At 38.6% G+C, this 27,600-nt stretch overlaps 3 protein-coding genes across 3 annotated transcripts in view; 1 reads left to right on the plus strand and 2 right to left on the minus strand.

Moving 5' to 3' along the window:
• Positions 1–15,811, minus strand: part of LOC101861228 (tetratricopeptide repeat protein 27-like) — a 21,923-nt gene extending 6,112 nt beyond the window's left edge. The window contains exons 1-14 of the mRNA XM_005106408.3: positions 15,730–15,811; positions 14,395–14,519; positions 14,026–14,150; positions 13,552–13,664; positions 11,374–11,440; positions 10,642–10,755; positions 10,087–10,188; positions 8,516–8,638; positions 7,266–7,439; positions 6,838–6,891; positions 4,834–4,932; positions 3,442–3,494; positions 1,936–2,014; positions 36–122 (exon numbers count right to left, since the gene is read on the minus strand). Of these exons, the coding sequence (XP_005106465.2) occupies positions 36–122; positions 1,936–2,014; positions 3,442–3,494; positions 4,834–4,932; positions 6,838–6,891; positions 7,266–7,439; positions 8,516–8,638; positions 10,087–10,188; positions 10,642–10,755; positions 11,374–11,440; positions 13,552–13,664; positions 14,026–14,150; positions 14,395–14,519; positions 15,730–15,749 (1,335 nt within the window). The 5' untranslated portion in view covers positions 15,750–15,811. The remainder of the gene's footprint in view (positions 1–35; positions 123–1,935; positions 2,015–3,441; positions 3,495–4,833; positions 4,933–6,837; positions 6,892–7,265; positions 7,440–8,515; positions 8,639–10,086; positions 10,189–10,641; positions 10,756–11,373; positions 11,441–13,551; positions 13,665–14,025; positions 14,151–14,394; positions 14,520–15,729) is intronic.
• Positions 15,812–16,520: 709 nt separating this feature from the next.
• Positions 16,521–27,015, minus strand: LOC106012845 (tetratricopeptide repeat protein 27-like). The gene is made up of 5 exons (XM_013086999.2): positions 26,921–27,015; positions 22,882–23,077; positions 22,589–22,715; positions 21,026–21,160; positions 16,521–16,673 (listed from the first exon to the last, which is right to left on the minus strand). Exons 1-5 carry the CDS (start codon positions 26,976–26,978, stop codon positions 16,536–16,538), a joined length of 654 nt encoding a protein of 217 aa, XP_012942453.1. The 5' UTR covers positions 26,979–27,015; the 3' UTR covers positions 16,521–16,535.
• Positions 27,016–27,029: 14 nt separating this feature from the next.
• Positions 27,030–27,600, plus strand: part of LOC101861461 (26S proteasome regulatory subunit 4) — a 15,914-nt gene continuing 15,343 nt past the window's right edge. The window contains exon 1 of the mRNA XM_005106409.3: positions 27,030–27,131. Within this exon, the coding sequence (XP_005106466.1) occupies positions 27,129–27,131 (3 nt within the window). The 5' untranslated portion in view covers positions 27,030–27,128. The remainder of the gene's footprint in view (positions 27,132–27,600) is intronic.

Raw genomic sequence — 27,600 nt, forward strand, 5'->3', positions numbered from 1 at the left:
GGGGGTGGAGCTTAGATTCAAGCAGTATGCAGTACCTCATTGTCAACCCATTTGTCCTTCAGATCCATCAGACGGTGGTAAGAACGGATCACTTCATCAAAGTACCCACAGTCGGTGGCAATCTGATGAAAATTACACATACCAAATACACCATAAGAAAGCAATACTGAAAGAACAGCTTTTAAAAATCCAAAATTTATACTTTGATCATGCATTGTGAAGTAAATGAAAACAACTGATGAAAATGGGATTCACCTCAGGCGTTTATCCTTGAAAGTTCAGTTGAAATTGTTAAAGATAGCAACCCATTGTCAAGAAGAAAAGTGGTTGTCTTAGGCAGGTGGACGTCTTGAATAGTGTCATTATAATATAAGAAAAAAACATAAGGGAGAAAATAGTATGTGATCATTTGTACAGAAGATTATTGCGGACAGATGACGGACAGTAGGGGCAGGTTCAACTGTATATATGCATTTGCATTGAATATGTACAAGTATATACCAGGGGGTGAGATGCAAAACTCGCTAAGCGATATTTTGGAAAAAATCGTGAATTTTTGCTTATAAATGCAGATTGTTACTGGCTACCAGATGTACAAAGTGTTTTCGGCCAAAACCCAACACATACTTCATAAAAGCCACCAAAAATCTTCTTTTTTTTACGCATGTTCGTTCGTATAGCAGCATTTTAAAAAAGTGCTAAAATGGATGGAGCAGGTTTTGCACCTCAGCCCCTCATATGGTTCCTGCTGTTTGGATGCAGATTTTGGTGAGAGGGCATGATAACGGTCACATTGCTCCAGGTACAGATACATATATACGTATAAGCAAAATATGCTCTGTCACATTTTTAAGTATACAAATTTTAAAGCTCAATAAAAAAAAAATTCATGCTACCAATTACATTCAGATTTTCACACTGAGTACGTGAAATACCCGTCACTGGTGAGTAGTTTTCAGATTTCTGAACGTGCAAGTGGTTTTGTTACTGCATGTGTGTTACATGTTTTGTGTTTTTTTAAAATAACTCATGGCACGGAAATTATTTCTTTAAAAAAGAAGTACACATCAAAGCTTTGTCATTTTTGCAACATTTCGCCAGTGATAAAACTTGTGTTGTCTAAGTCTAAGTTTCATGATGCCACGCCTAAGAGAAAATGTGCGAAATCAGCTTGTTGGAATGATCTGTAGAGGTGTCTCCTTCTCCACTGCTGCAAGACATTTTAATCTAACAAGAAGACCTATGTACGCAACAATGTATCGTGAGAGATCAACTGAATCACCTAAGGAATGACCCTGTCGACTTGAGAGAAGAAAAACTACTCCAAGATAGGATCTTTTTATACAGTAGGCCTACCCCTGTCGCATCTACGGAATCGTTTCAAAACGGCAAGACAAACCTGAGATGAGCTGAAAAACATGCGACAACACAAGCCTCAGACACTTCCTCAACTTGAGATAGCATTGCAGTGCAGCAAAAGATTGATTCCATGCGGTGACGATATCAGGCCGTCATCAATAAAAGCGGACATCATACGCGATACTGATCGTGTTACTTTTGTAGACCACCCCCACACTTTCGTTATTCGGGAATAAACATGTTAGGTTAACTTTCAGTATTGTTATTTAAAAATTTTTTTTAATTGATTGAATTAGTATTCCTGAAATTTTTAAGAATATCGGCTCATGGTGAAACTAGCTATTTTTTCATTTTAACACAGTGTATACTTAAAAATGTGACAGTATAGTAGCACAGACAAAAAGTAGCAAATCTACCAACCTAAATAAACTAAAATGTGAGGAAATCAGAGCGGACTTTGCAGGAAAGTTTGAATATTACTGATCCATTTCTTTGAACATGAGTTAGAAATAGAAACAAGAGAAAGAGGTGAACAGAGAAAGAGAGAGTATGACAAAGAAAGACTGACTAACTTACAATAAGGTTATTTTCCCACAGCCTCCAGTTGTCATAGGTGCACTTCAGTGCATCCTGGAGGGTAGCATAAGCTTTTTGCCTGCAACAGATAAGGAGAAATTCATTGACATCTTAAGAACAGCAAATTGTTCTTGTGAAACTTTCGTACAGTAAAATCTATAAAAATTCTAAAAGAGACCATTCTTTTCTAAACACAAGTGGAACACTGAACATTTCTCAATGAATTACAAACACTTTCTTTATTTATCTTCTATACATCTTTAAAAACAGGACTCATATTCATACTTGCTTTCTTTTCAGAATAATACATGGTGTACCAAGCTATTTAATTCTTTTGGGAGTCCCACAGTATATATAGGCCTATATAGCCCCATGCAATAAATGTGCGTGATATGGTTTTTGACAAACAACTTTTGCATAAATATATCGCAATGGTACGGTTGGCTCAATACTTAAAATGCATATACAGTCGAACCTGTGTAAGATGGAATCGCAAGGGAGGCAGAAAAAAATTCCGTCTTAGACAGGGGAATTTAGTGGGGGGGGGGGTTCAAAAGCCCAGCCGGTGGGATCAAGGATCGCTTCTCCGATTGGCAAGCAGTGGTCAAAACTTCACACCTCTCAACTGCTATCCTGTCTGGTAATGACATGCGTCAGTCTTACTTATCCAATTACCACCAGTGCTTGCTTTTCATTGGACCACTGTTTAACCTATTAAAAACAGAAACGTTTGAACATCTCCTTTGCTTCCACCCTTAGCCCCACCCATCGGTGTAACAAGCACAGTCAACCAATGCCACCCCTCACTGCCATCATGTAACAACGATTCGAGGAACTCTTTTCTCGGCTGGCCGTACGATCAGGGCGGCAGCTAGGCTTTCTCAGTTCTGAGAAAGCCTAGGGCGGCAGGCATTGGTCAAACTTATTTCACACCTCTGGCTTCTGGCTACTCAGGAAAGTTTCCGTAGTGGCTCGCTACTCTAGCACTCTCACGGGCAATCGTGAAATTTCACACCCATACCATCTACCCTGACCATCTGCATCGCTCAGGGCTCACATGATGGGGTAACATCTACCCCCAAATTGCACCCCTACTCTCCTTCCTCGCCCAGCGGCATGGCCATGGCGTTAAGTTTAGAGTCGTCGGAACCAAACTTGCGAGTTCTGTTTCAAATCAGGGCTGAGCGGACAAAGCATTTTCCGTCTTAGACAGGTGAAACCATCGGAAGGGAGCGGATTTTTCTTTCCGTTTCCGCGTTGGACAGGTTTCCGTTATATACAGGTAATTAAAGAGGAATACATCAAGGGGGGAGCGGGGAGATTCCGTTAAGACAAGTTTCCGTTTTATACAGGTTTCCATTAAGGCAGGTTCGACTGTATAAGTTAAGCAATTTCAAAGTCCAACGATCCCTTGTCAAGAAGCAGAAAACAATATTCCTAGAAGAGATGGAGAGATATATGTTTGGTGAATAGGGACAGCCGAATATACCACAAAAGCTGACTTACTTTTCATGAAGCCTGACATAGCAAGTGGACAGATTGCTCCATGCCTCAAAGTTCTGGAGAAGTAAATGCATAAATACAAAGAATTAGAGTAAGAGTAAGAGTGGAAAAAGTGGTATGATTTTATATTGTTGATGTCCAACTCTAATTGTGTATGTATGTGAACACGGATTTTCACAGAAGAACTACATACCTATAATTTCTATTTATTTCTACAACAATTGCTAAAAATATCATGTAGTGTTCTTTTTACCTATTGTAGCATCACCAATTGTAATAACTGTTATGAATAATATCACTTGCAACAAAAAATGAGCTACAACTAATTTAGCGGAAACTCAGGGTCAATGATGCACACATACAGTAGAACAAGACTATGCTGAACCTTTAGTTCTATAAGAAAAATCCCGCTGTAGGCAAGTTTCCGCTATAGGAATGCAAAGTGGAATTACCTAAAAATCCCACACTACACGCTCTCCTCTTTTTTTACTGTCATTTTGGCCTTGCCTAGGCACATCACTTTTGGGGTGGCTCGCGTAATGCGTCTCTCCGCATCATCTCTCTCTGCCGCCTGCCCCACCTCACTCATCACTGGACTGGCCAGTCAGAACGCCGCAACGCTGACTGTTTCTTTGGAGCCCACCTAAAGCCCCCCTTCCCCCCAGCTACAGCTCACTCAATTTCTCCTGCTGTATCCAAGTTTGTGCCTTTCCTTGCCCCGTTAAACCCAAGCACAGGAAGGTAATCAAGTTTACAAAAGGAAAAAAATGGGGGATTCTGGTAAGATCCCACTGTAGGGATGGCGGGTGCCGCTATAGTCATGTTCTACTATATTTCACTGATTACAAACGCATCAGCACAACCCAAGCCAAAAGGATATCAGGTTTAAAAAGACAAAAGTCCATTGACACAAACACTGTCTTTCGGCTGCTGTGCTCACATCACACACGAACACATGTATGCAAAACAAAAGTTGTGTACACCTTTCACATCCTACTGCTTCACCAGTCTGCTTTTGGGTGTGAAATGTATGCCGTGAGCCACCACAATAATGGTTGTAAAGCGCATAGAGCATGCTGTAGCCTATATTATGGGTACCCGCAATATAAATGCAACTATTATTATCATTCATCAGAAAGGGATTAAACACAATACTGTACAAAGAATAGAAATACAAGCATAAGAAGCAGATCACATTAAAGTACCCATCAACCAACCACACCAACATGAATTAGAATAATATCAGAGGAGGAAGGGCAGTGAAAAAAACACTTTGGAGAGAATCTAAAGGAAATATGAAGATTCATTGTGGAATTCAGTCTAACCTAAGAATAAACAAACCTTTCCCGTTTTCGTGGGTGAAACATTTTTATTTGAAAGCTGTAAAAATCTTACGTCATATTCAATGTTCACACATCTTCTGAATGCTTTGACACCCGTGCTGAAGTTTTGGCATGCCATTGCTGCACAGCCGTAAGTAAACCAGACTGGAATCTGCATTGGAGGAATGATACACAAATGTATTGGTTTGTCATAGCATAGAGACTACCAATGAACCTACTAGAAACATATGTAATGAATTCACAGGGAAACAATACGATCAAAAGTATACTGATGCAAAAAATTACCAGTACCAGTAGGATTGAACTGATTGATAAAAATGAACCAATGTCAACTTTCCTCTATATGTAACAATGATTCAGGGAATGATTCACCAATATCTTGACTTGTATCCAAGATAATGGATATTGTTTTCTTCAAAAGCAAAGAAAATGAACAAGCTTTAAGATAAAACCAATAACTTTTTAGAGCGCCTGATTCTACTGTGTCGTGACACATATGATTAGGGTTGCAAGCAGTGGTCAAATTAATTTCACACCTCTGGCTATCTAGGAAAGTTTCCATTCTGGCACACCACTTGAGCACTTTCAGAAGCAGTGCTGAGATTTTACATCCACATCACCCTGACCATCTGAATGCTCAGGGCTCATTATGTGTGAGGTAACATCTACCCCTTCCCCCTCCCTTATTCGGCGGCGTGGTGTAAAGATTATAAAGCTGGTGGATCCAAACTTGAGAGTTTTGTTTCAAATTAGGGTTAAGCGGGCCAGGCATTTTTCATTTTTGACAGGTCAAAACCCTCTGTAGGTAAGGAATTTCCCTTCCTGTTTCCAGGTTCAGCAGATGTCTGTCTTAATGTATTATTACAGCAGGATTAACTGATTGCGTCCATTCGGCTGCTGACACGGCTCTGAGTTTTTCAGCTGCCTCCATTCGACCGCTGTGAGCGGCCCAACGAAATCCGAAACAAATGTTCACTTTTTAACATAGTTCCTACTTTTTAAGTTGTTGAAATGAAGTAGAACTTGTAAACAAACCTGACCTCAATCTCTGAGCGCCAATATCGATCGAAACCCTGAAACCCTGCGAAATTCTTGCAAAAATCATTGTTTTGTTGTCGCTATGTAGGCTAGATCTAAGGGTAAATAACACGGAGCCTGGTATAATAAAAAAGCCCTTCAAAGAAAGATATTCAACTAAATTGGTGAAATTCTTGCATAAATGTGTACTAGGGTGATATCACTACAATTTTGTGTTGATTCCTATGGATTATAAGGACTTGTAGAGCTGAGAAAATGGGGTAAGTCAAAATTTTCGAAGAGGTGTTGCGCAATTGTTTCCCCTCATTCGTTTTTGTCTGAGAGAAAATTCAATACAACAGATCATAGGTCATTGTTATTGATATAAACAGATTCCTCTATTGATTCCTTTGGTATATGACAATACATATTAGAATAACTTAGAGATTTACAGTAATACATTTAATAGATGCATCCCAGGTCTAAAACTGAACAGGGAAAAATAATTCTGTCCAGAGTCTGAAAAAATCATGGATGGAATCAGCAAGAGGGGAGCAGAAAGATTCTGTTAAAGCAGGTTTGAATATCAAAATCTGTCTATTCTTTTCATTGCAAAAAAACCCAAACTAACCCAAAGTGATCTTCAAGCTCACCACATATATGCACAAGAGAAGAGTTAGCAATCAGCTCTCTTCCCATTGACAGCTACTGGGAGATACAAAAAAAAACCATTGCAAGGGTTCTGTGTGGACTTCACCTCCATTTTCATGTTACAAAGTTAAAATTAAACAATCAACACTAGAGCACCTCGTGGAGAAGACACTGCTCTGTCACTGTAGTAAAATAGGATGTTGGAAGCCAAGCAATACCAGGCTGGACTGATGCATGAAGTGTCTTCCTCAAGCATGCAATATTTTGCCCCCCCCCCCCCGGGACGAGAACTGAACCCATGACCTTTTGATCAAGAGGGTAGCAGCCTTCGGCAATTGTATGATTAAAAAAACATTGCAACACTCATACAACTATAGAGATCTCTCACCTGCAGCGAATTTACTGCCAGTGAGGTAGAAAAACATTCCATGGCCTTTTCATACTGAAAATAAATAAAGAAACCATATAATCTCAACGTGAACACTGAAACACAAACAATAATAAAGAATTTGGATAACTTTAACTAAGATAACACAACATCTGAGATGTAATGGCTAAGTTAATTCAAAAGTTATGAATTTGACTTCTATGTGTTGAAATTAATTTAATCTGCAGGGATGCTTTTGTCGGGTAAGTCCATCAACTATGTGCATCAGCAATTTTCAATTTGAATATGATTGTAAGGTCTCATGAACAGCTCTTGCAACATTTACATCTATAACACAAACAAAGTCTGCAGAAAATTGATATAACAGTGGCTTTTCCAACACTGACATCTAAATTCCATCACAGACCTTGGGCCATTACAACACTCACATCTCCCTGGTGAAAGTGGATGTAGCCCATACACCTCATAGAGCGGGCATTCCTGTGGCCTGAGATTTCCCAGGCTTTCTGATAGTGTTCTATTTCTCTGGTCACGTCTCCCAGGAAGCACAGTAAGGCTGGAGTTTCCTTGATGGCCAGACGTTCCCTGATCACAGTCTCAGCCTGCAAGAAAGACAGGACAAAAATTAAAACAAAATTGAAAGACAGTATTTTGTTCAGGCCATTAAGCATTTATCTCATGAGATAAAACAATGTTACGATACTGTTACTGGCATAGTTATGTTACATATAAATTATCTGCTCCAAATATATTGTTTATATCTCTTTTTATTATCTCTCTCTCTTTTACGCAACTGCATGAGGTCAGATGAGCGTGCGGAACACATGAAACATTTTCAGTTTGGTAGGAATTTATACCCAGTCTAATCCTCTTAACCCTAAAAACCCTATACCGCTGGTAACCGCTGACGCCATATTTTCCTATACCGCTGGTTGACTTTATTGTTTAATTCTCAGAGCTAGAAACAGGGGATTTAACTCCAGATGACTCTGTCGCGAGCAGAAGGTACCGATAATGTCACGAGAACAGTTCTACACCGAAAGTTTGGAAATCTTGCGAGTTTTTAAGAAAAAATAGTCACTTTTCGCTACCAGGCCCTTGAGGCCGCAAAATTTTTGACATTTTTTATCCTGAACCAGACCCAAATAATGATCTCCCAGTCGAATATATCGATATATATGACCGTTGAAGACGATTGTAAAGTTCCGCATAATAACATCGATGATGATTTTGACGATAGTGGAACTGGCAGGGGATCACCACTAAAGCTACCGACCAGAGGCTAGATCTACGGCTGGGTCTAATGATACTTTGACTGAAGGGGAGTCGGGGATCACACACAAGACTTAACTCATGGCGTTGGTCCTAAAAACCAGTGTTTCAACCGTTTCCCCTTTTGTCCAGACTGTGCATTCATATATGAATAACATTTTCAAACTTCAGTAAAATCAAACAACAATTAAAGACACAGTAAATAAAACAATGAACCAACCTAATTTTTTCTAGTATCTCAATTTTAATTCAGGATTCTAGGGAGGTATGACAAAAAAAGAATTCAGGGTTTTAAGGGTTAAAACCAGATGTCTCTTTTTCTTTATCTCTAATCATTTTTATTTGAAGATACAAATATTACTAACCCCCAGCAAATGAACAAACACCAGAACACAATTCCACTGACCTTTTCCATCTTCCCCATCCTCTGGTAGCAAGAAATAGCGTCTTCCCACATCTCCAGTTTCTCAAAGACATCCAGTGCCTCTCCTGTCAGACCCAGGGACAACAAAATAGTAGCCAAATCTTTCTGTAACAAACAGAAAATCAGGCTGTTTCATATTTAGGATTCAGGTATGCATTTATACATTCTAATAACTTTATGTAAAGAAAACAAAGGCACTTAAGAAAAAACACAACAACACATAATAAAAACTATGAATTTCTGAAGCCTTCTAACTGAAAATAGAATTCATTATTGTTCATTTTTCCATAATTGAATTTATTTTGCTTTTTCAAAGTGCCTTTGCATTCTTTAAACTTTGAGAGTGCTCTACACTACTGACCCCCTTTATTTCCCAAAACCATGTTCATCTCCTATCTTCCAATCAGATCAAGTTAAAAAAAAAGAGTGGTTGGCTGACTAATATGATTTCTGAAGGAATAGAGTAGCATCGATAAAATGATGAAAAAGGTTTAGAGCATTAGGTACTGTATGCATATTATTGCACTGACTAATCAAGTAAACACTGATTTTTTACCCCACAGTGCAAACCTATGTTATAATATGTGTGTGGTGGCTTGAATGTTTTTTTAACACATAGAAAGTTGGAAATTGTCAGTACTGATGTTAGAAACAAGCACTCTCCGAAGTCTTGACTTTTTTCACAAAGGACTAGGCTGACAAGATACAAAAAAGTAACAGCAATAAAAGTGTCTGGCTAATTTTGTTGATCCATTCATTGCCTTGTCTGAGACTGTCCTGGAACAAACTAGTATAGCAGGCCTGGCAGACATGAGGAATGTTCTGAATGACAGTGACAATCTTTATTCATCTTGCAAGGAGAAATTTGACATGGTCATTTACAATAGTAGTGACGTTACTATGTTCATTTACACTCAATCATATACACAGCAAGAAAGTACATAAAAATTGCTTCCTCAGAGGAAAAATTCAGAACCTATTATCCTCACTTTTGTAAGACTAATTAGGTACAGACTATGTGGTCCCAACAGCAAGTTGGTGATAGTAAGCAGAATTTCTGCACACAAGCTGGAGGATCCACTACTCTAACACTGAAACAGCCCACCAGAAAATCCGTGCTTTAATGTATGCTACCTGTCTTCTTCCCCCCCCCCCCCCCTTCATATTTACATTCACCCTTGGGCTAAGTTGTCTGCCTATGTCTGGCTGTATTTTAAACTTTTACAAAATAGAGCAGTGAAAAAGTATGTAAAAGATTATAATTAGCAGTTTGCCAGTTAAATCCAGGTAATTAAAGAAGACAAAGCCATGTTGCCATTGAATTAATTTGTCCCCCAGGTAAATAATCTCTATTAAGAAGGGTTCTGTTATTTAAAAAACTGACCTGTACTAACAACTGACTTATCATGTGTCAATATAGTGCATTGTTCAGACTTGTGTAATTCCTGCTGGATCCATAGCACCAGATGAAAACACTAACAAAAGTATGGAGAAGGAGAATTTGCTAAAACGACAACATTTTATTCTAAAAATTTCAATCTCTTTCAGTTTACCTGAACAGTCCACAGAGGAGGTACCTGACATGCATAAAAGAGAGGAATCCGTTGACTCACACCTGGGCTTGCGTCAGGCGTGGCAGCCAATTTAGCCAGCTCCTAAAAGATAAGACAAGGATAAAAGAAACAGTTCAGTTTCCATTCACAAACGAATTTTAAATGGGCACTGATAGGTAAATAAATCATACCTTTCCCATTCATAGAAACACTCTACGAAGAAGCATGATAGTTTCACAGTACCATCTATAGAACAAACTTTCCATTCAAAGAAACATAAGTAAGTTAATTACTATATAATTAATATAGTTTATACAAAGACACATTTTGGATGAATATAACCAATATGACAACATTAATGAAAATTCTACAACACATCCAAATAGCAAACTTCCAAGCACATACTGAGTTTTTATTGTATACAAACAAAGTCATGATAAATTCTACTTCTGTTACTGAATTCACAAATGGAGGCGAAAGTACTTTTGTTGCATATGAAAGACCCTTTCTAACAGCAGCAAACTGAATAATGTTTTACATAGAAACAGTAGTTACCTCCAATTGCATCATTGACCTCTCTACCCTTCTTCTGCTGTCCTGTTCCATTTTTGACCTTAAGGAGAGGGCCATGACAGCAACATTCCAGTTTGTCACATGACGCAAAATAAACTGAATAACAGAATAAAAGTATTCTTCACATCTTGAAACGTTTGATCCTTTTGAAAGGAACAGAGCACATGAAAAAAGAAATTAACAAGATTTAACATCCTAATTTAGAGCGAGTGTTGAAAAAAGACAGAGAATAATGCTTAAAAACACTCAAACCTTCCATTACAGCTTCAACTTATATAAAAGATTTGTTTCATGAAACACACTTGTGAACAAACTACAAGTTATTACCAAACTGGCCACATAAATGATAATAAAATTGAAAAGGCTCAGGGTGGTTAACATATCAGCCGCCTTATCAAACTGGCATAAATGGCTGTGAGCAGAACAGAAGTATAATTAAACTAGAGTGGTGGCTGGGAACATAGAAGCATTTTCCAACTGGAATAATGGTTGGAAAAAAAAACAGCCAAAAGAAACTCCAGTATTACTTAATATGCCATGTCCAGACATCCTAGTTCCATATTTCATAAACTACAATATATAGTTTCCCTCTATTATGATAAATTTAAAAAAACGTGTCCACACCCAAACAAAAATATTCATTTTATGTGTCACCATGTACACTGTTGTATCAATAAAAAACAACATGAGGGCAAAAATTAAAACGAAACTTACAGCAATGTAGGTAAGTATCTCTTCATTTGTCAGACGTTCTTGGGCCATGCTTCGACGATAACTTTCCCTGGGGAAATTAAAATATGTCACTGAAACTGTCATCATCATGATAGGGAGGATGGAGAATGAACACAGCCTAAATTACTCCATCAGCAAGGAGTTTAGAACTAATGGAGCCTCCTCTCTCTCTCTTCGCGGCGCCAGGAGCAGTATGCCGCGGTGGGGATCAAATATGGGGACCGACTGTGGGCTAAATCACAAACTGTGGCGTTTCTTTTTATAGAATCTTATCGAGCTGGGCCACGTTGTGGGGGTGGGCGGGGTGGGGGAATGCACGCAAGGAAGAGGGGATGGGGCTGGGATGAAAGAGGAGGGGCGGGCCTTGGGAAGGGACGAAGGAGAATGGGAAAACTTAAATAAAAGAGAGAAAGAGAGAGAGAGAGAGAGAGAGAGAGAGAGAGAGAGAGAGAGAGAGAGGAAGAGAGAGAGAGAGAGTGAGAGACAGACAGACAGACAGACAGACAGACAGACAGACAGACAAAGAGAGAGAGAGAGAGAGACAGACAGACAGACAAAGAGATCGAGAGAGAGAGAGATTGTGATCAACTGACGGGCTGACAGATAATGACAGGGAGAAAAAAACAATAAATTCTGCATGTGATACGGACTGTTCAATTCTTTAGGAGTTTTATGTTATAATCTAGTTTAAAAATCAAAAAGATGTGTAAAATAAGAAGAAAACCTGTCCGAGTAACATAAAATTATCAAACATACCAAATTATAAAGATAATCTTTCAAGATGCTAAAATATTTAATTATAAGAAATGGATAAAAATATACTTTTAAACTGAATTTAAGATATGATTGCATGATTCTAGGCGTGTGCCATAACTAACTTTATGTGTAAGGAATAGCGAACACTAAAGAGGGTCGATGCCAGCTTTATCTGATTGCTAACAGTATGTCTTGGTCTATAAATAATAATATTATTGATTACAATAATTTTGTTTCCTGGTTTTCACAAAGTGGAGCGCACAATGATTTCAAATATTTTAAAAAAAAGAAGAGATAACAGCACCTTTGGAGGTGTGATTGCGTGCCTGAGCGTGGATAACCTTTGAAGGGTTGGGGCTTTTTTTGTTCAGTAAAGTATGATAGGGAGAGTAGCGTTTTTAGCCCCTTATTACACTCCAGAGGGGGATAATTTATCTTAGTGATGTTGCTTTGTTTGGTTTATTTTTTAACAGCAGAATCTTAAGTGAACCAGAATTATTGATTGTGGGATCTTAGGTGAAGACTACAACAATAGAATTAAACCGAGTATAGTTCTATCTAACAAGACTCAAACTCTTATCCACCCTACCCTACCCTCTCCCCTCATCTGATATGGTTTGGTGTTTCTTTAACGTAGAAAATATTCATCATTATTGTAGTTGAGTATTGATTTCATATTCTAATGGAGCCTCTAGATATCTACATTTAGACAACAGTAGCATCTAATTTGCACACACAATGGAAAGCAATATCTTTAATTAAAATGTATAATATATACATACACACACATAGTAATTATATATATACACATAATAATTATATTTATGAATAAGAACACTTTTTAAAAATTGAGTATCTCGGTCTTTCTGCTGGGGTGTTGTATCCCTTTCAGCCTGGGTTGGCCTTGGCAGGTAGCGCCGGAGCCAGCCTCTTATGAATATTAATGATCTAAATTGTGTTGCTGGGGGGCATAAAAACACTTTCATTCAAATTTTTAAAAAGAAAAACAACTTAACTGTGAAAATTTCGGTCCACTGCAGCATCATATCGGTTCTTACACTTAAATACAACACAGGTGCAAGGCATTTTTACTAATTGACTTGCCTAATCTCAAGGACCTCGGAATAAAACCTTCTTTCTTGTCTAGAATTCAGTGAGTGAGTCGAGCATTCGCGCAGCGCAGGTAGACCACAGTTCCGCCGCGAGAAAGGGCTCCTATCAGGCGTGCCGTGCCACCCACAGAGCATCCTCCATTACTTTTAATCTCCTTGTCCATCAGCCAACATTCCATAGATCCGGTAGGAATCATGATTCATCACTTTTATCAGTAAAACTTATGATAATTCACACTTCTAAAAATCTTCTTCTGTAAACAAGTGCTAAAAATTCAAAAGGAAGTCTTACATGAGACCAATGATCAGCACTTGTTCAATTTGTGAAATGTGAGGTGTGTCTGTGACAGAATCATCTGTGTACTTGACCTCGTTCAACACTGTGTCGTCATCCAAAGGCAAAATCTGTATAAGATAAAAAGTAACAAAGAAATTTTTTTTAAAGTTTGGAAATCATAGGTGTTTACGTGCAAAGGATGCAAGTGAAAAATTAAGGGAGAAGTAAATCATTAGTTGAATACTACAAAAGATAAGCTTTTCATTTAATACGTCTATAAAAACATTACGATTCATATCAGAATCTCGGGGTAAAGAAAATTTTTTCAATTAGATATATACCAGTATCTTTCATGTGTAACTGGTATAAAAAGGGGGGAAAATAACATTGCAAAACAAAACAAATTCTAAATCTGGAAACTGTGATTCCATCCCAATAAGACAGGCAACAAAATCATAACCAACTGACATACAAACCCATTAAACCTACTTTGGGAGTAGCTGTAGGAAGAGAAATCTGCTCCTCATTTTGAACACTGCTTGGATCTTTTTGCACTCGCAGATACAGCTGAGCCTTGTCATCCTGCTGAAACTGTGTACGCTTACCCATGGCACCTGGAGAGGAAAATTCACACTTTCTATGATAGGTGAAAAGCAGCAACTTTAATGCGCAAAAATAATCTTGTCTTTTTGTCTGTTTAACTTGAAAAACACGGTTATGTTCAGAACAATATTTGCCGTTAGCATACAAAAATATAAAGCAAGAGCAGCAAATATAACAATTTACAAAAATGAAAGAAAACACCAGCAAGAATACACACCAAAAACCAGCCAACAAATAGAGAGTGAGAAAACTTGCCTGACAACTCAACGTGTATTCCTGCTACTTTCTTCCCTGTACTAAAATGATCAGCAGCTTTCCGGTACTCAAAATATGTGTGGCAGGCATGTCCTGCTTCCACATTGAACAAGATTTGAAGGTCTCTGAGAAAATAAAAGGAAAATTACTTTTAGTTCATAATAGTTCAAAAGTCAGGATGCCAGATTTGAAATCCCCCAAAATAATGGGTTCAATTCTTGACATGAGTCAAATGCGAGACACTCCTCCTGACTTTTATCTGTTCACCATGTGCTACAAGGCAAACCGCAGGGACGGGAAAAAAATATGATGGATATTGGTTGGGACTTAATTGGTGCAAAGACTGCACATAATATATCATTGGGGACTGATATGATAAACTAGAATGAACAAGCCAACCAAAAAAGATGGTGTGAGGATGAAAGAGCCTTTGGTTGAAAAAGATTTTATTAAGCTATCAATCTCACTCCAACCTCACTCACAAACATTCATTTGAAAGTTACTGGATTTTGAACAGTGGATTTTGAACAGAAGTAGATGCAACAACTTTTACCATAAAATCAGGTGATTCTTGTATCAAAATTTGATTGAAACAATATTTTTTAAAAAAATATCAATAAAAGCAACTAACACAGTATTTACTTACAGTCTGATCATCAATTTTTCTTCTCTTTTTAGCACCATAAAAAAAAAAATACTAACTACTTTTTTGGCTCTTCTTAAAAATTTTTCCCATAACTTTAGTTACTGTCCCTCAGACCTAGGGGGTGGGAGCATCATACAGACTCACTACACAACACCAAATGTTGGTGCAGCTCATCCCATTACAGAAAAAGCAAAAATAAATTGTCAACCTCAAATGTCCGTGTATGATATACAGTTTAGAGCACACGTCACGAACAAGCACAAGCCAACACACACATAGCAAACACTCACACCGTGAACAGATTTTTTGGTCCCAAATTTTTTCTTAGACATTTATTTCCTTGTATTTAAAAGGCTTACATAGTGAAATTCATACATAACAAAAACATTTACGTGGCGCTTCCCTTCGTTTTTTGTTATGTTTATGCTAGACTGTATATGCCTACACTGGACTATTGTCTCCGTCTTCTTTCAGTCCTTTAAAAAAAATTCTTACCATTGGACCACGTGCTCTGCCTGTTTTAATGTCTAAAAAGGTGTGCAACCCCGACAAAAGCAAAATAATATTTGCATAAAGGCCTCCTTTGAAGAGGACAGAGAGAGAGTTACAGCATTCATAAGAGGAATACAGAAAGATATAAGACCAGGTAAGTTAAGAAAAAGAAAAGTCGCCGTTACCAATATCATTACCTGAAAAGGTCATCTGTCATCAAAGGTTCTTGAAGCGATACTTGCAATAGAAGAAAGTATAACAAAGGTAAAGCAGAATAAATAAACAGTCAATATACAAACACAAACTCAACTGCTTCCAGCAAGCATTCTTTAATCCTATCCGTACGCCATAGGGTCACTTTGTACCCCCGGGGTTGTAATTTTCACATTTGAGAATACTTCTAGCACGAAGATCTCTTCGAAACTTTCAGTATTTCTCAGAAAATCATTTTGACAGACTGCTATGCAAAGCGTACGGATCGGATAACGAGTAAATTTTCTGTTTGGAAAGTGGTGGCACAAAGTTCCCAACGTTGTAAGGATATGACAGTAAAAAACATGATGTACGGATAGGGTTAAAATCACCTTAAAAAATCTACGGACCTAGGATCACCATGGGGTATTTGTTCCATCATTTCTTTTTCATTTCTCCATTCTAAAATAACATTGTTATTCTAAAAGGGGGAACTAGCATCAAGCTCTAAACTGCTTGGTTAACACCATAAAAGGACCTGAAAGCACAAAGTACTTCAAGAAGCAGCATACTTGTCCTCCTATTTTTACCCCACATAATATTTGTCAGAAAAACGAGAATGGAATAATATCAAAACACCTATCTTTTTTGCCGTCTTAAAAAATTACAAGAAGCATCATCAACATGCTTTTCATGCATTTTCTTAAGAAGTAACAACACAAACTGGAAAAATCTTGTGCAGCTTTACACATATATTTCTATAGTAAAAATCAGTATGTAAATGAATTTAATATACATTCAAGCTCAAGTATCACAACAGCTGTGTGCTATAGCAAAGCATATTACATTTGTCCATTAACTCCATCACTGTTGCCTTTAGTGTGGGGCTGCGATCTGAGAGCAAAGTTTGCTGCGTGAGCAGGCATCTCATCAACCACCAGTCCCAGGTCTGTGGGAGAAAGGGAGAAATTGGACAGTGGTACCAGAATGAGAAGAAAAATAAGAGAGATTTCAGGAAAATGTACGACAAAGCTATAATACTGTAATTCAAATTCTGGATTTGTCATATGCTCAAGAACAGAGCCGAATAAACTGACTTTTAGCAACCGAGTATGAGAACAAACCAAATGGCATAAGCAATAACTAAAGGTAATTGAAATATTGAAAATATGAAGGACCAGATTACACCTGAGCGCCTTTGAAGCACTAGACATAAGTCACAAACCCAAAATTCACGAGAACACAATTAGAAGTTTTTTTGTTAAGCAGGACAAAATAATATATAAACAATATGGGAGAAAATCATGTAAGACTAGCTTCAATGGCCCGAGAGACTAGGTAGTAAAATGAAAAAATGTTCACATGCATAATATATATCGTCGGCCTGGTGATAAAACCGACTAACCCACAAAATATCAAAAAAAATTTTTATTGGCCCTACCGATAGTAAATTGTCCATTTCATATGCTCACTCAAAGACAGATCTGAATTTTGTCTAGAAATGTCTTTAAAACATTAGAAATAAAACCGTATAACCCGGCACCCATCGGATTTTAGCCCGATAATTCCGACTATCCCACCTGCGAGGGACGGAATGAGGGTTGGCTGTTTTTATCGCGCTAACAACGAGGGGCCACTTGCTACGTTACCGACTAACCCCGGCTTCGACTCCTCTCCGGACTTCGTTTGACATCAGATTCAGACCTGTAATAGTCCAGAATTTGCTCACATAACCGTGGGAGCTCTCCAAAAAGGAATATTAAGTGTAATATTTCTGGTTGGTTTCATTGGGGAGTTATATAGATCTGGTTGTTTCCTCTTTTTTCTCCGTTTTAATGCTGCTGATAATGTTATTAAAGACTAAAACTCCACACTGTTCTCACAGAACTGTTTATCTCGTGACAATTCCGGTATTTGATATGCATCTTTATGGATTTTGTTTTATATGAAACTATGTTTTCTGTCCGCGTGTTTTTCTTTGTCTTTGTACTCGAAATTCACCGACTGTGAAAGCATTTTCCCCTATTTGGACTACTGTCTCTTCTCCTAATCATTTTTCCTTTACAATTGAATGGACGAAGTAGATAGCATTTCCTCCTTTACTAACTCACTCAAAAAAAAATAAATGGACCTGTCCCCAACGATCGTTGTTTTTTAAAGTGCTTTTTCTTCTTTTTTTTCATTTGCTGTGTTTATTGCAGTCATTACCTTCTGAAACATCGTTCGACTTTCTTTGAAAGTTCATTTCGTTTGTGTTTTGAGTAGATTATTTTCTCAGTGTCATAACCTAATGCGTTATCTTTATATCAAACCTTAGCTTACATAACGCTATAACATTCAATAAGATGATGCCACTCTTGCTGCGTCACCTATTACCCTCAGCACAGTGGAAAGCGATCAACGTGACCAGGCTAATGTCACATCAGTTGATAGAACAACAAGTATGTTACCTTTAATCTCTGCGAAAAGGACACGGCATGAAAACGTTTGGAAGGGTAACAAAAGGAAGAGGTTGAAAGAACTGGGGATGCCTCTACACATGTCAAGGCACGAAGCGAGCAGGATGTGAACTTGACGTCCTTGGCAGTTGTAAACTGGTTGGTACAAAATGCAATGACATCACTGGTCACTCTCTTGGAAAGAAAAGAGAGCCTACGTATATGCCACGATAAACATGATAGACAAAAAGAGATCTTACACAGCAAGGGAAAACCCAAGAAGAAATTACAGCCTTCAATACCACTTACAAGAGTCAATGGTCAAAGAACACCTGTTTGTAAAACAATCTTCAAGAACACCACAGGCCTGACCCACTGGTTTATTTAAAGTGTCTTCTCCGAAAAAAAACAACCAAGAGGTCCACTCACCTAGAACACATCACGCCCACCATGAGAGAGCCAAGGATGACAAGTTGTTCCGTAAAGAGGAATTTTTTGACAAACTTTCGAAGATATCCTCCTGTCTACAGATGACAGTCCAGAAAACGTCAGATCTGCATCAAGTATGCATGGAGAACTTTGTAGAGAGGGTGAAAGCCACATTGAGCTATCAAGTGCTCTGCCAAAGGTTCAAGAAAAACAATTTGGGTTCATTTTCAACCAAGAAAGACCAGTGCGACATTTGTGCAAAGTTCAAATCTGGAAACCTCACAGAAACAGAACACACAGCTCAAATATGAATATGAGGGAAGCTGCCGCTAGACCAGAGAAGGAGAAGGACAGGGAGGCTGTGTTTGTCCTTTGCATGGAGATCCAGTACATCCTTCTGGCCCCATCCCTAAAGACTTCCACCTTATATAAAACAAAACTGGCTGTACACAATATTACGACTTAGGATCTTGCCACCAGAGACGCCAGATGATATGTCTGGTATGAAATGGAAGTTGGTCTGGACTTCAACAGTTTTCCTCATGTCTGACTCACTAACTGATATTGCAAGTGACTGACTTCAACCACTTCATCATCTGCAGTGATTGGCGCAACTACTAAAACAGAACTGCCACCCTGGTGAGTGCAATGGCCTCGCTGGCCAAAGAACTTGACATCACAGTTGAGCAGAAATTCTCCCCAAGGGCCATACCCAAATGGAAGTGGATTCAGTCCATGGCACTATTGAGCGATCGCTAAAAAACGCACTTTACATCCCAATGGACTACGTGAACATCATGCTCAAAGCCAGACGCATCCCCAGGCCCTATGAAGTTATGTACCTGGACCACAGCTTTTTCAAAGATTTCGCAAAGGTCGGAGAGCAGTAAACAATCTGTCCAGGGAGAAGAGCAGGCGACCCTACTGTCACTGACTTGCAGGCATCAAAGTACACTCCAGTCTTTAAAATTCAGTACAATATGAACTTTGATGATGGATGGCAGGCGCTGCAAGGACCAAGAAAGCTGAACACCATGTGCACGACGGTTACTGCTGGACATCTCTACAAAGACAGATTGAAGATAACTGCCAACCAGTATAAACATCTGCTTGAGTTGAAGGCCGTCGTACCACGATGCTACCACAATTACCATGAAACTTTGCCTCAGTAAGAAGTTTTGAAAGCGATCAAGCCAAATTCGATTATTGTAGAGTCTTTCAAAACAAAGTTAACTTTTGTCGTATTGCCTTGTTGTAGCCATAGGACACAGAATGAGACAGACATGCTCTTCTATCGTCGAGAAAACTCAATAAAGTAGTAGTTGTCAAGCCACGCACCTTGGAGAAAGCTGGCGCATTCTTTGGTACTCACAAAGTCTTTTTGTATAATAATGAAATATTATTGTGTAACCAACTTCTCCCAAACCATTGCCGAGGTAGCAGAGCTTTTGTGTGGCTTTCTGCTTTCATTTCTTTCTTAGTATTTCATTTTTTCAGGCTTTTGAAAGGCCACCCAGTGCCAATAGTACCGTGTCAGACACGGTCATGAATTCTAAAGGCCTACTGCTGCTGCTGCTACTACTGTTGTTTTTGTTGTTGTTGTAGTTGTTGTTTTTGTAGTTGTTGCTGTAGCTGCTCTCCCTTACCCTTGCAACCTCCTGTTCTTCTACTTTAAATGTAATTAATATGCCCATTACTGTGTTCTGCTTCTTCTACTTCTATTAAAGGTTCAACTTTGTGACTGCTGTTTTTGTCCGAATTGACTCCGTAGCACTGAAATGGCAGCAGCTGATAGTATGTTGGTAGCAATAATATAGTCCTCCTCCTCTTCCTTCTTCTTCTTCTTACTCCTCCTCCTCCTTCTTTTTTCTCCTTAACCTCCTCCTTCTCACCCTCTTCCTCCTCCATCTCCTCCTCCTCCTCCTCCTTCTTCTTCTCCATCTTCTTCTACAAAAGATCTTGAGGATTGAAGCACGTGATCAAATGCGTTACCGTCAAGTGTGGCTTGGCTGCACTCAACCAAACTCAAGGCCAGCAGTGGCTTCCTGATAAAACCGGTCAACCCACAAAATTGAGGGTTGGTCGGTTTTATCAAGGAAAATTTGAGCGACATAACCGTCTAACCCACAGAGTTTCATTAAAAGCAATTTTTAAAGGAAAAAAAGGTCTACAGATTTTCGGTAAAGTGTTTTTATAAGTGTTTAAAGCATTGATTTATCGTTAGACGCCTTTGTTTTGAAATAAAACAGTTTTTTCCTTCTCCTGTAAAATTTACCTCGCTGGGGTTAGCCGGTTTTATCACAAGGCCGACGATATTATGAACAGATTAATATTCATAATTAATGTACTTAAAAACTGAATGCCTTTAAGTTTCAAAATTCAAAACGAAAAAGAGAAACTTTTGAAGCTGGATATTACAAGACGTCCGACATACTTTAGACTCTGTGAAAAAGGAATGGCACTCCAACAAGATGATTCTGGCAATGTACAAATACAGAAGGTGGCGAGACTGGGAGTAGACAGATTCACCATCAGCGCTCAACTCATTCTGCGCCTCAACATTCAGCTCCTGAAAGAACAAAGACAATGTGTTTAAGAACAGGGTGGATTCATAATTAGTGCTTGTCACAGACAGGTTGCCCACATTGTAGCTGCACAAAACGTGAATGTTTCTTATTGCGCGAAATACCGGCTGAGTGATTTTATTCCTAATTTATTCAAAAGGAAAGAATACCCTTAAAAAGGAAAAGACCTTACACCAAAATAAATAAATACAATAATTTATTTTCCACATTCACTCTGTATAACACTGATGCATAAATTTGTTTAAAAAAACACAGATATCATCCAAACAAATTTAAGTGCAGACATAAACATATGTGTATCATCGTGGTGAAATCAGGCGCTTTTCAAAATAACGAAATGAAAGAAACTGGCATTTTTTCCGCTTTATTTGGCATTTTTTATAATCTTTTTTTGGGGGCTCAATACCTTTTATTTCCATTTAAAAAAACCCATTCTGTATGGGTTTTTATAGAAAAACTTTGATTAAAGGCACAAGAAATGAAAATTTGCAGTTTCCAAGGCACTCAAGCTTTGGACGACAGTAAACTTTGGCAGCCATTTTCTATGCTAATTTTATCTCTTCCACCAGGTAACCCCCACCCCCATTAATTGCAAATATCTCGACTTCTTTTTAAGATGAAAGAAAATATTTTTCACCTAAAGCATGACAAGTGAACAAGCTTTAAGATGATACTATTAATTCTATATGCAAAAAAATTGATGAGCATCCGATTCCACTCTGTCCTGAGGCATATGTTTATAAAAACCATCCCAGTATGGCCCTTGAAAATTTAGAAAACGAAACTTTGAGCATACTTTCACTACTGGAGAGCATGTAGTCTATATGAAAATAGTACTTGTGATTTATCAACTTCCATGTTTCTTTTCATTCTGAAGTATCCCTCTCCCCTTGTCACATCTCAGGGCACTGAAATTAAAAACAATGTATTTTTGGGCCTCAATGATATCATAATAGCAAATCTCTAACTATGTTGGCCTACCTCCTGAAGAGTAATGAAAACTTACAGAAAAATTAATATATGAGCAGCATTGTAAATGCCTTGCAGGCATCTATATATATATATATTTGTGAAAGTTTGTCACTTTGGGCGCCTAAAACTTCCGAATCACTTAACTTTCGAATTTGAAAAAATTAACGGTGGTTCAGAATCATTTATAGGGTGCACAGTTATATTAAGGAGTCTGTAGTCACTGTAGCTTAATTTACAGTTTTTCATTAGTTTTGTTTAGATCTTATCTTGGGAAAGTCTGTCTTCTAAGATGCCTTTGTAAACAAGAGAGGCTTCCGTTCACAAGCAGTACGCACTGATTCCACAATGAGATGATGATCGATTCTTTTGAGTCTGTTCATCAAACGGGTACCCAGCTAGTGTATTTATAAATATTGTGTGAAAACTCTTATTTTACCTACCTTAAGCTTTGAGTGGAATTTGTTTTGCAGAAATTCAATTGGAGACTTTGTTGTTGGAGGGCCAAGCCAGTTGTTTTGGACAAACAATTGTAGACAAGATGCAGCAACAGTGAGGACTGATAAGTCTCTGGAAAAGAGTTCAGCAAACTGAAATAATCTAAAATCTAGACAGTTTCCATAAAATGATAAGATTTTACAGGACTTTGCAATAACTGGACGGAGAAAACATAAGTAACAATTTTGTAATTTATGATGACATCAGAGTACATTAGCAAATGCAAGTTGGCATTTACCTGCAGTCTGTGTTTTCAGCGCCATCCAACATCAGGGTTTCAACATTAGTTTTAATAAATTTACAAAGATCACTGATGGATGCATTTTCGGCATTCTGATGTGACAGCAGTTTTTTTGCACATTCTGAAGACTCCAAAATGTCCTCATAGTCTCCTTGCAAAAACTGCTTCACAATGGTAGGGCAGTCAGTTGTTTCTGAGGATGAGATGAGCAAGCACAACAATGTTATTATTGTTGAGGCATTTAATAAAAAAGAAAGAAGACCTTTTTTAATTGATCCTTTCACAAATGGGAAAAAAGCTGTTATAACAAGTATGCGTTTGTTTGTGTGTTGGGGGTGGGGGTGGGTGGGGGGTTTGCAACTAACTTTTCTTTGGTCAATGTTTGCATATATATGTAGTTTATGACTGCTGGGTAAACTGCCTGGCTGAAAAGTACTCTTCAATGATGACACTATACTAAGGCTCTCGGCCTATCTAAGCTTCAACAAAGCCCTCGGCCTCTGCTTCAATGGAAGGTCAGCAAAATTATCATAAGAGGAAAATCCCCTATTGACTTATTATTCAAAACACAATTCTGATTTCATTTTTTGTGTGTGTGAGTTTCAGGCCATGACATTCCATTTCCAAGTGAGTCGGATTACTTGTGATGTTTAAAGAACACTACACTGTTATATAGAGGTAAAATGAAGAAAGAGAAGGTGGGTTTTGAGTAGTAGAGTAGCGAGCGCTCTATACTGATTCATTACCCGCGAGAACAGAAGGTGCGCTCAACTGTTGATCTCCCCAAGTTCAGCACATTGAGCATTGTCAGACTGCAATTCATAGACAAGGAGTGGCTGCGAGACAGGCTAGGCCTAAAGATGGGCTAACTGCATCATTGTTTCAGGGCTGTTGCTCAATGGACCTAAATCTAGGCGTACTGATTCTTTACCAGATCGAGAAATGAGCAAACAGTTGATAGAATAAACATGTTCTCCAAATGTGCACTGTTCCTTGAAGATCAACATGCGAGGCGCTGGCGGGACTGCATTGTGACATTATGAATGAGCCAGCCAAGATAAAAGTCGCTGCTCAGCAGGATTGCTGTTTCATGACGTCACAAGCTAGCAGCATCTCGAGCAGGGAATAATGAATCTTTGCAGTGTACCGATCAACAGTATTATTTTACTCATGGATCCATCTCAAACTTAGATATATTCTAAAGCCTTTTTCTCGTTCATTTTGATTTGCTTTACACAAACTTTTCCTTTTTATCCATTGCAAATTATTAATAATGAGATTATGGATATTTTTATATGAATTATATTACAATAGGACCCATGGCACAGTAATTATATTTGACTTGGTCTTTAATAACATGGGGTGGAGGGGGTGTTCCAGGACCAAAAAAAGAATCGGGGGGTGGGTGGGTTTCCCTTGCCTTTCATCATGATTTGATGTCTTAGCAATTAGGATTTATATGTACATGAAAACTATTGACTTGCAAGGGTTTTAGTAGCCATGTGTTCTAGAGGCACTGAAGCAAAAATTAGGGCAGTTTAGCTCTCAAAACAGTGCAATAAAATTTAATCTTGTGGGCAGAATTCAACACCAGTTTTGATGTAAAGTAGCCTGTGGGCCTGTAACTGTAGGCCTTTTGCCCCCCCCCCCCACCCTCCCCAAATTAATATAGGCCTAAAATGCTTTTTAACTTTTTAAGTTTTTAGAGAAGGTGTGTATTCAAGTCTAATGAAAATGGCATTGACATTGTTGTGAGTGTACATACATTTTGAAGTCCGAGGGGGAATATAACATGAAATAAATGATAAGTAGGCCTAAGACGCTTAAGTTTAGTAAACTCCTGATTCCTGAAACCATTCTCATTTCATGCTATTCATGCTGAAAGTAGCCTCAAATATAGCATGGGTCACTTGAAATTTCTACCTCGCCTGTATTGTATTGTCTAGAGTAGGTTACTGGCAACATTTATTATCCATCAAATATCATGTTAGACTGAAGACGAAGAGCTGAGGTCCTTACACTACACTGCAAGTTAGTTGAAGCTGAGTGAGGTCAGGAGACCTACTATTCAAAGTCTATTGACTGTTGACATCAATAGTTGGCTGGATAGCATTGCCCTGTACCAGTCTACAAGCTGGGCTTAGTGTGTGAATACTATGAAATTTTATTCGCACAGGGTGTGTGAATACTGTGAAATTTTATTCGCACAGGGTGTGTGAATACTGTGTGAATACTATGAAATGTTATTTGCACAGGGTGTGTGAATACTATGAAATTATATTCGCACAGGGTGTGAGAATACTACAAAATATTATTGGCACAGGGCATTTCAAAAGAAGGATGGAAATTATTTAGATCTAGGCTAGCTCATTTTTCCCTCATTCATGTGGGGACAAAGATCATGGATAACAAGATAGTTCACTCCGCTTTTTGAGCCAAATAAAAAAGTGTCCTCAAAATTTGGTGACGCCTTCTTCGAAAAAGTGCGGACTTTGCAAACAGACCCTACTTGTGTGACAAACAATAAAAGTGAAATTAACAGTCCGTGCTTATAAATCCTATTCTTCTTCTAGAGATCTGAAGCAATCCGTTAACTTCTGTGAACACTTTTCAGGCTGAGTGAACAATCTTGTTACCTTCTTTGGTAGGGATGGATCTAATTCTAATTGTGCAATGCGATACAAAAAAAACCCAACTCAAATTGGAATTCAAAATGTGTATTGTGTCAATGATAATGACTTGAATCTCTTTTTTTCGTTTTTTTTTTTCCTTGCGCCTTGAGAGAGAGAGAGAGAGAGAGAGAGAGAGAGAGAGAGAGAGAGAGAGAGAGAGAGAGAGAGAGAGAGAGATGAGTGCATGCTTTTGCCAAAAGGTGGGATACCCGGGTGTAACAAACGAGGTCCAAAATCAACGTAGGCTCGACCCTGTGCAAATATAATTATTTCTTATTTGCACATCCGGTGTGAATAATATTAATTCTTATGCGCATACCCGGTGAGAATAAAATTAAATATTATGCGCACACCCGGTGTGAATAATCACTTCCATAAAAAAACCCACACACATAAATGCAAAACAATAACATGAATGGACCATGGCGCTAAGTGGACAATCAGGGTAGAGTTGGAACAGGCCGAGCCTTGCTTTGCAGCACTCGCCGAGTCGCAAGCAGGACCGAGGGAGTTGCAATTATGCATTTATGAGCACATCTCTCGCCCTACATTGTACTTGGCCGGACCAGGAGGGTGGGGTGGGCCTAGCAGAGTCGGGAGTATTGAATAGTGGACCATGTGATTAGATTGACCAATTTAGCGTCAAGGTATCAGGTTGTTGGTTATATAGGGCACGGTCGTGACGACTGAAAAAACCCAGTAAAAGACATCAGTCGGTAGTTGGTAGTCGAAGGGTGAGGATGTAGGAAAGTACGTAGGAGAGCTCGTAGGGGAGCTCTGAAAGGAAGAACAGCGGACCACTAGATCAAGATCTAGCTAGGCTAGACTAGTCACTAGGCACCAGGCACCCAGTCAATAGTGAAGGTATCTCCGACTGGCGGTAACTGGCAGTCCGGTAAAGTACAACGGGAAGGACTTCCTTTACGAGCGACCACCCCATCAAACACAATAAAGAAGAGGCCTAGCCTAGACCTAACCCTACCTACCCCTGCCCTACCCCAAGTAAGCCCTCAATTCTGCTCTGTCTCATAGTGGTCGCTCGTTACGGAAGTCCTCCAGTACAACGTTACCTAACTGCATACTAAATTCTTGAACCAAGAAAATATGAAGATCTTATTAGTAGGTTGACCCACTCATCATGACTGGCAGGTAATGTCAAGCGTCTAAGTTCGGTTGGGTTGTTTTGATTGTTTATTTTATTTTAGTAGAAGAATCTATTAGACAAGCTATGATGGCTCAGCCCAGCAGACTAGAAAGCCTACAGATTCCTTATAACCACAAATTTCACTCATTAAGATCAGTACAAATCATAACAATTTTATGACGGAAATAGAAACTGTCCAGTTAATAGGCAGATACTTTACCAGGGACTGGAAAACTGGACAAGAGAGTAAATTCACACTGCATCATGGAAGCCGCCATATTTGTAAAGGGTACACCACTCTTTCCAAAAACAAACCTAGGCTCGGCCTTAGGGGCTTAGCCTATGCGTTTTCTTGCCTTCTCCGATCGAAGAGTTCGTTTGCAGCAGCGAAAAATTGCTTTGTAACTGACAGCGGAACCGTCAACAAAATGGTAGGTTGGATTTAGTTCAAAATAATGGCTTTGATCTAAAGAATTACTTTCCACTTGGCTTTGAATCATTTAATGACATAAGATTTAATTCAAATGACATTATTTACGTATTAGAGGTACATCCTAGATCTAATATTTTAATGGTTACAGTAAAAAGCTCCTTGAAACTTACGACAACCTATTATCGATATAGGGTGACTTCACAGAACATGAAAAAATTAGAATCAAGGAATCTATACTCCTCTATAGATTTAGATTCTTGATCTATATCTAGACTCTAGATCTAGATTCTAGATCTCTAGATTAGATCTAGGGTACATTTTTACTTTTACACTGAAATGAAGACTAAACTGCCATAATTTTTGCTGCAGAACACAGATGATGTGGCCTCTAAAACCCTTGCAAATCAATCCGTTCATCCTAATCCTAATTGCCAAAACATCAAATCATTGTGAAATTCAGGGGGGGG

The sequence above is a fragment of the Aplysia californica genome, unplaced genomic scaffold (assembly GCF_000002075.1).
Source record: "Aplysia californica isolate F4 #8 unplaced genomic scaffold, AplCal3.0 scaffold00532, whole genome shotgun sequence".
NCBI classification, from domain to species: domain Eukaryota; kingdom Metazoa; phylum Mollusca; class Gastropoda; order Aplysiida; family Aplysiidae; genus Aplysia; species Aplysia californica.

Coding starts and splice junctions, on each gene's coding strand:
- LOC106012845 (XM_013086999.2), bottom strand. CDS start 26,978: ATGGCGGCTTCCATGATGCAGTGTGAATTTACTCTCTTGTCCAGTTTT. Junction 22,716..22,881: donor GCTGAAAACACAGACTGCAG/GTAAATGCCAAC, acceptor ACTCTTTTCCAG/AGACTTATCAGTCCTCACTG. Junction 21,161..22,588: donor AATTCCACTCAAAGCTTAAG/GTAGGTAAAATA, acceptor TTGTTCTTTCAG/GAGCTGAATGTTGAGGCGCA.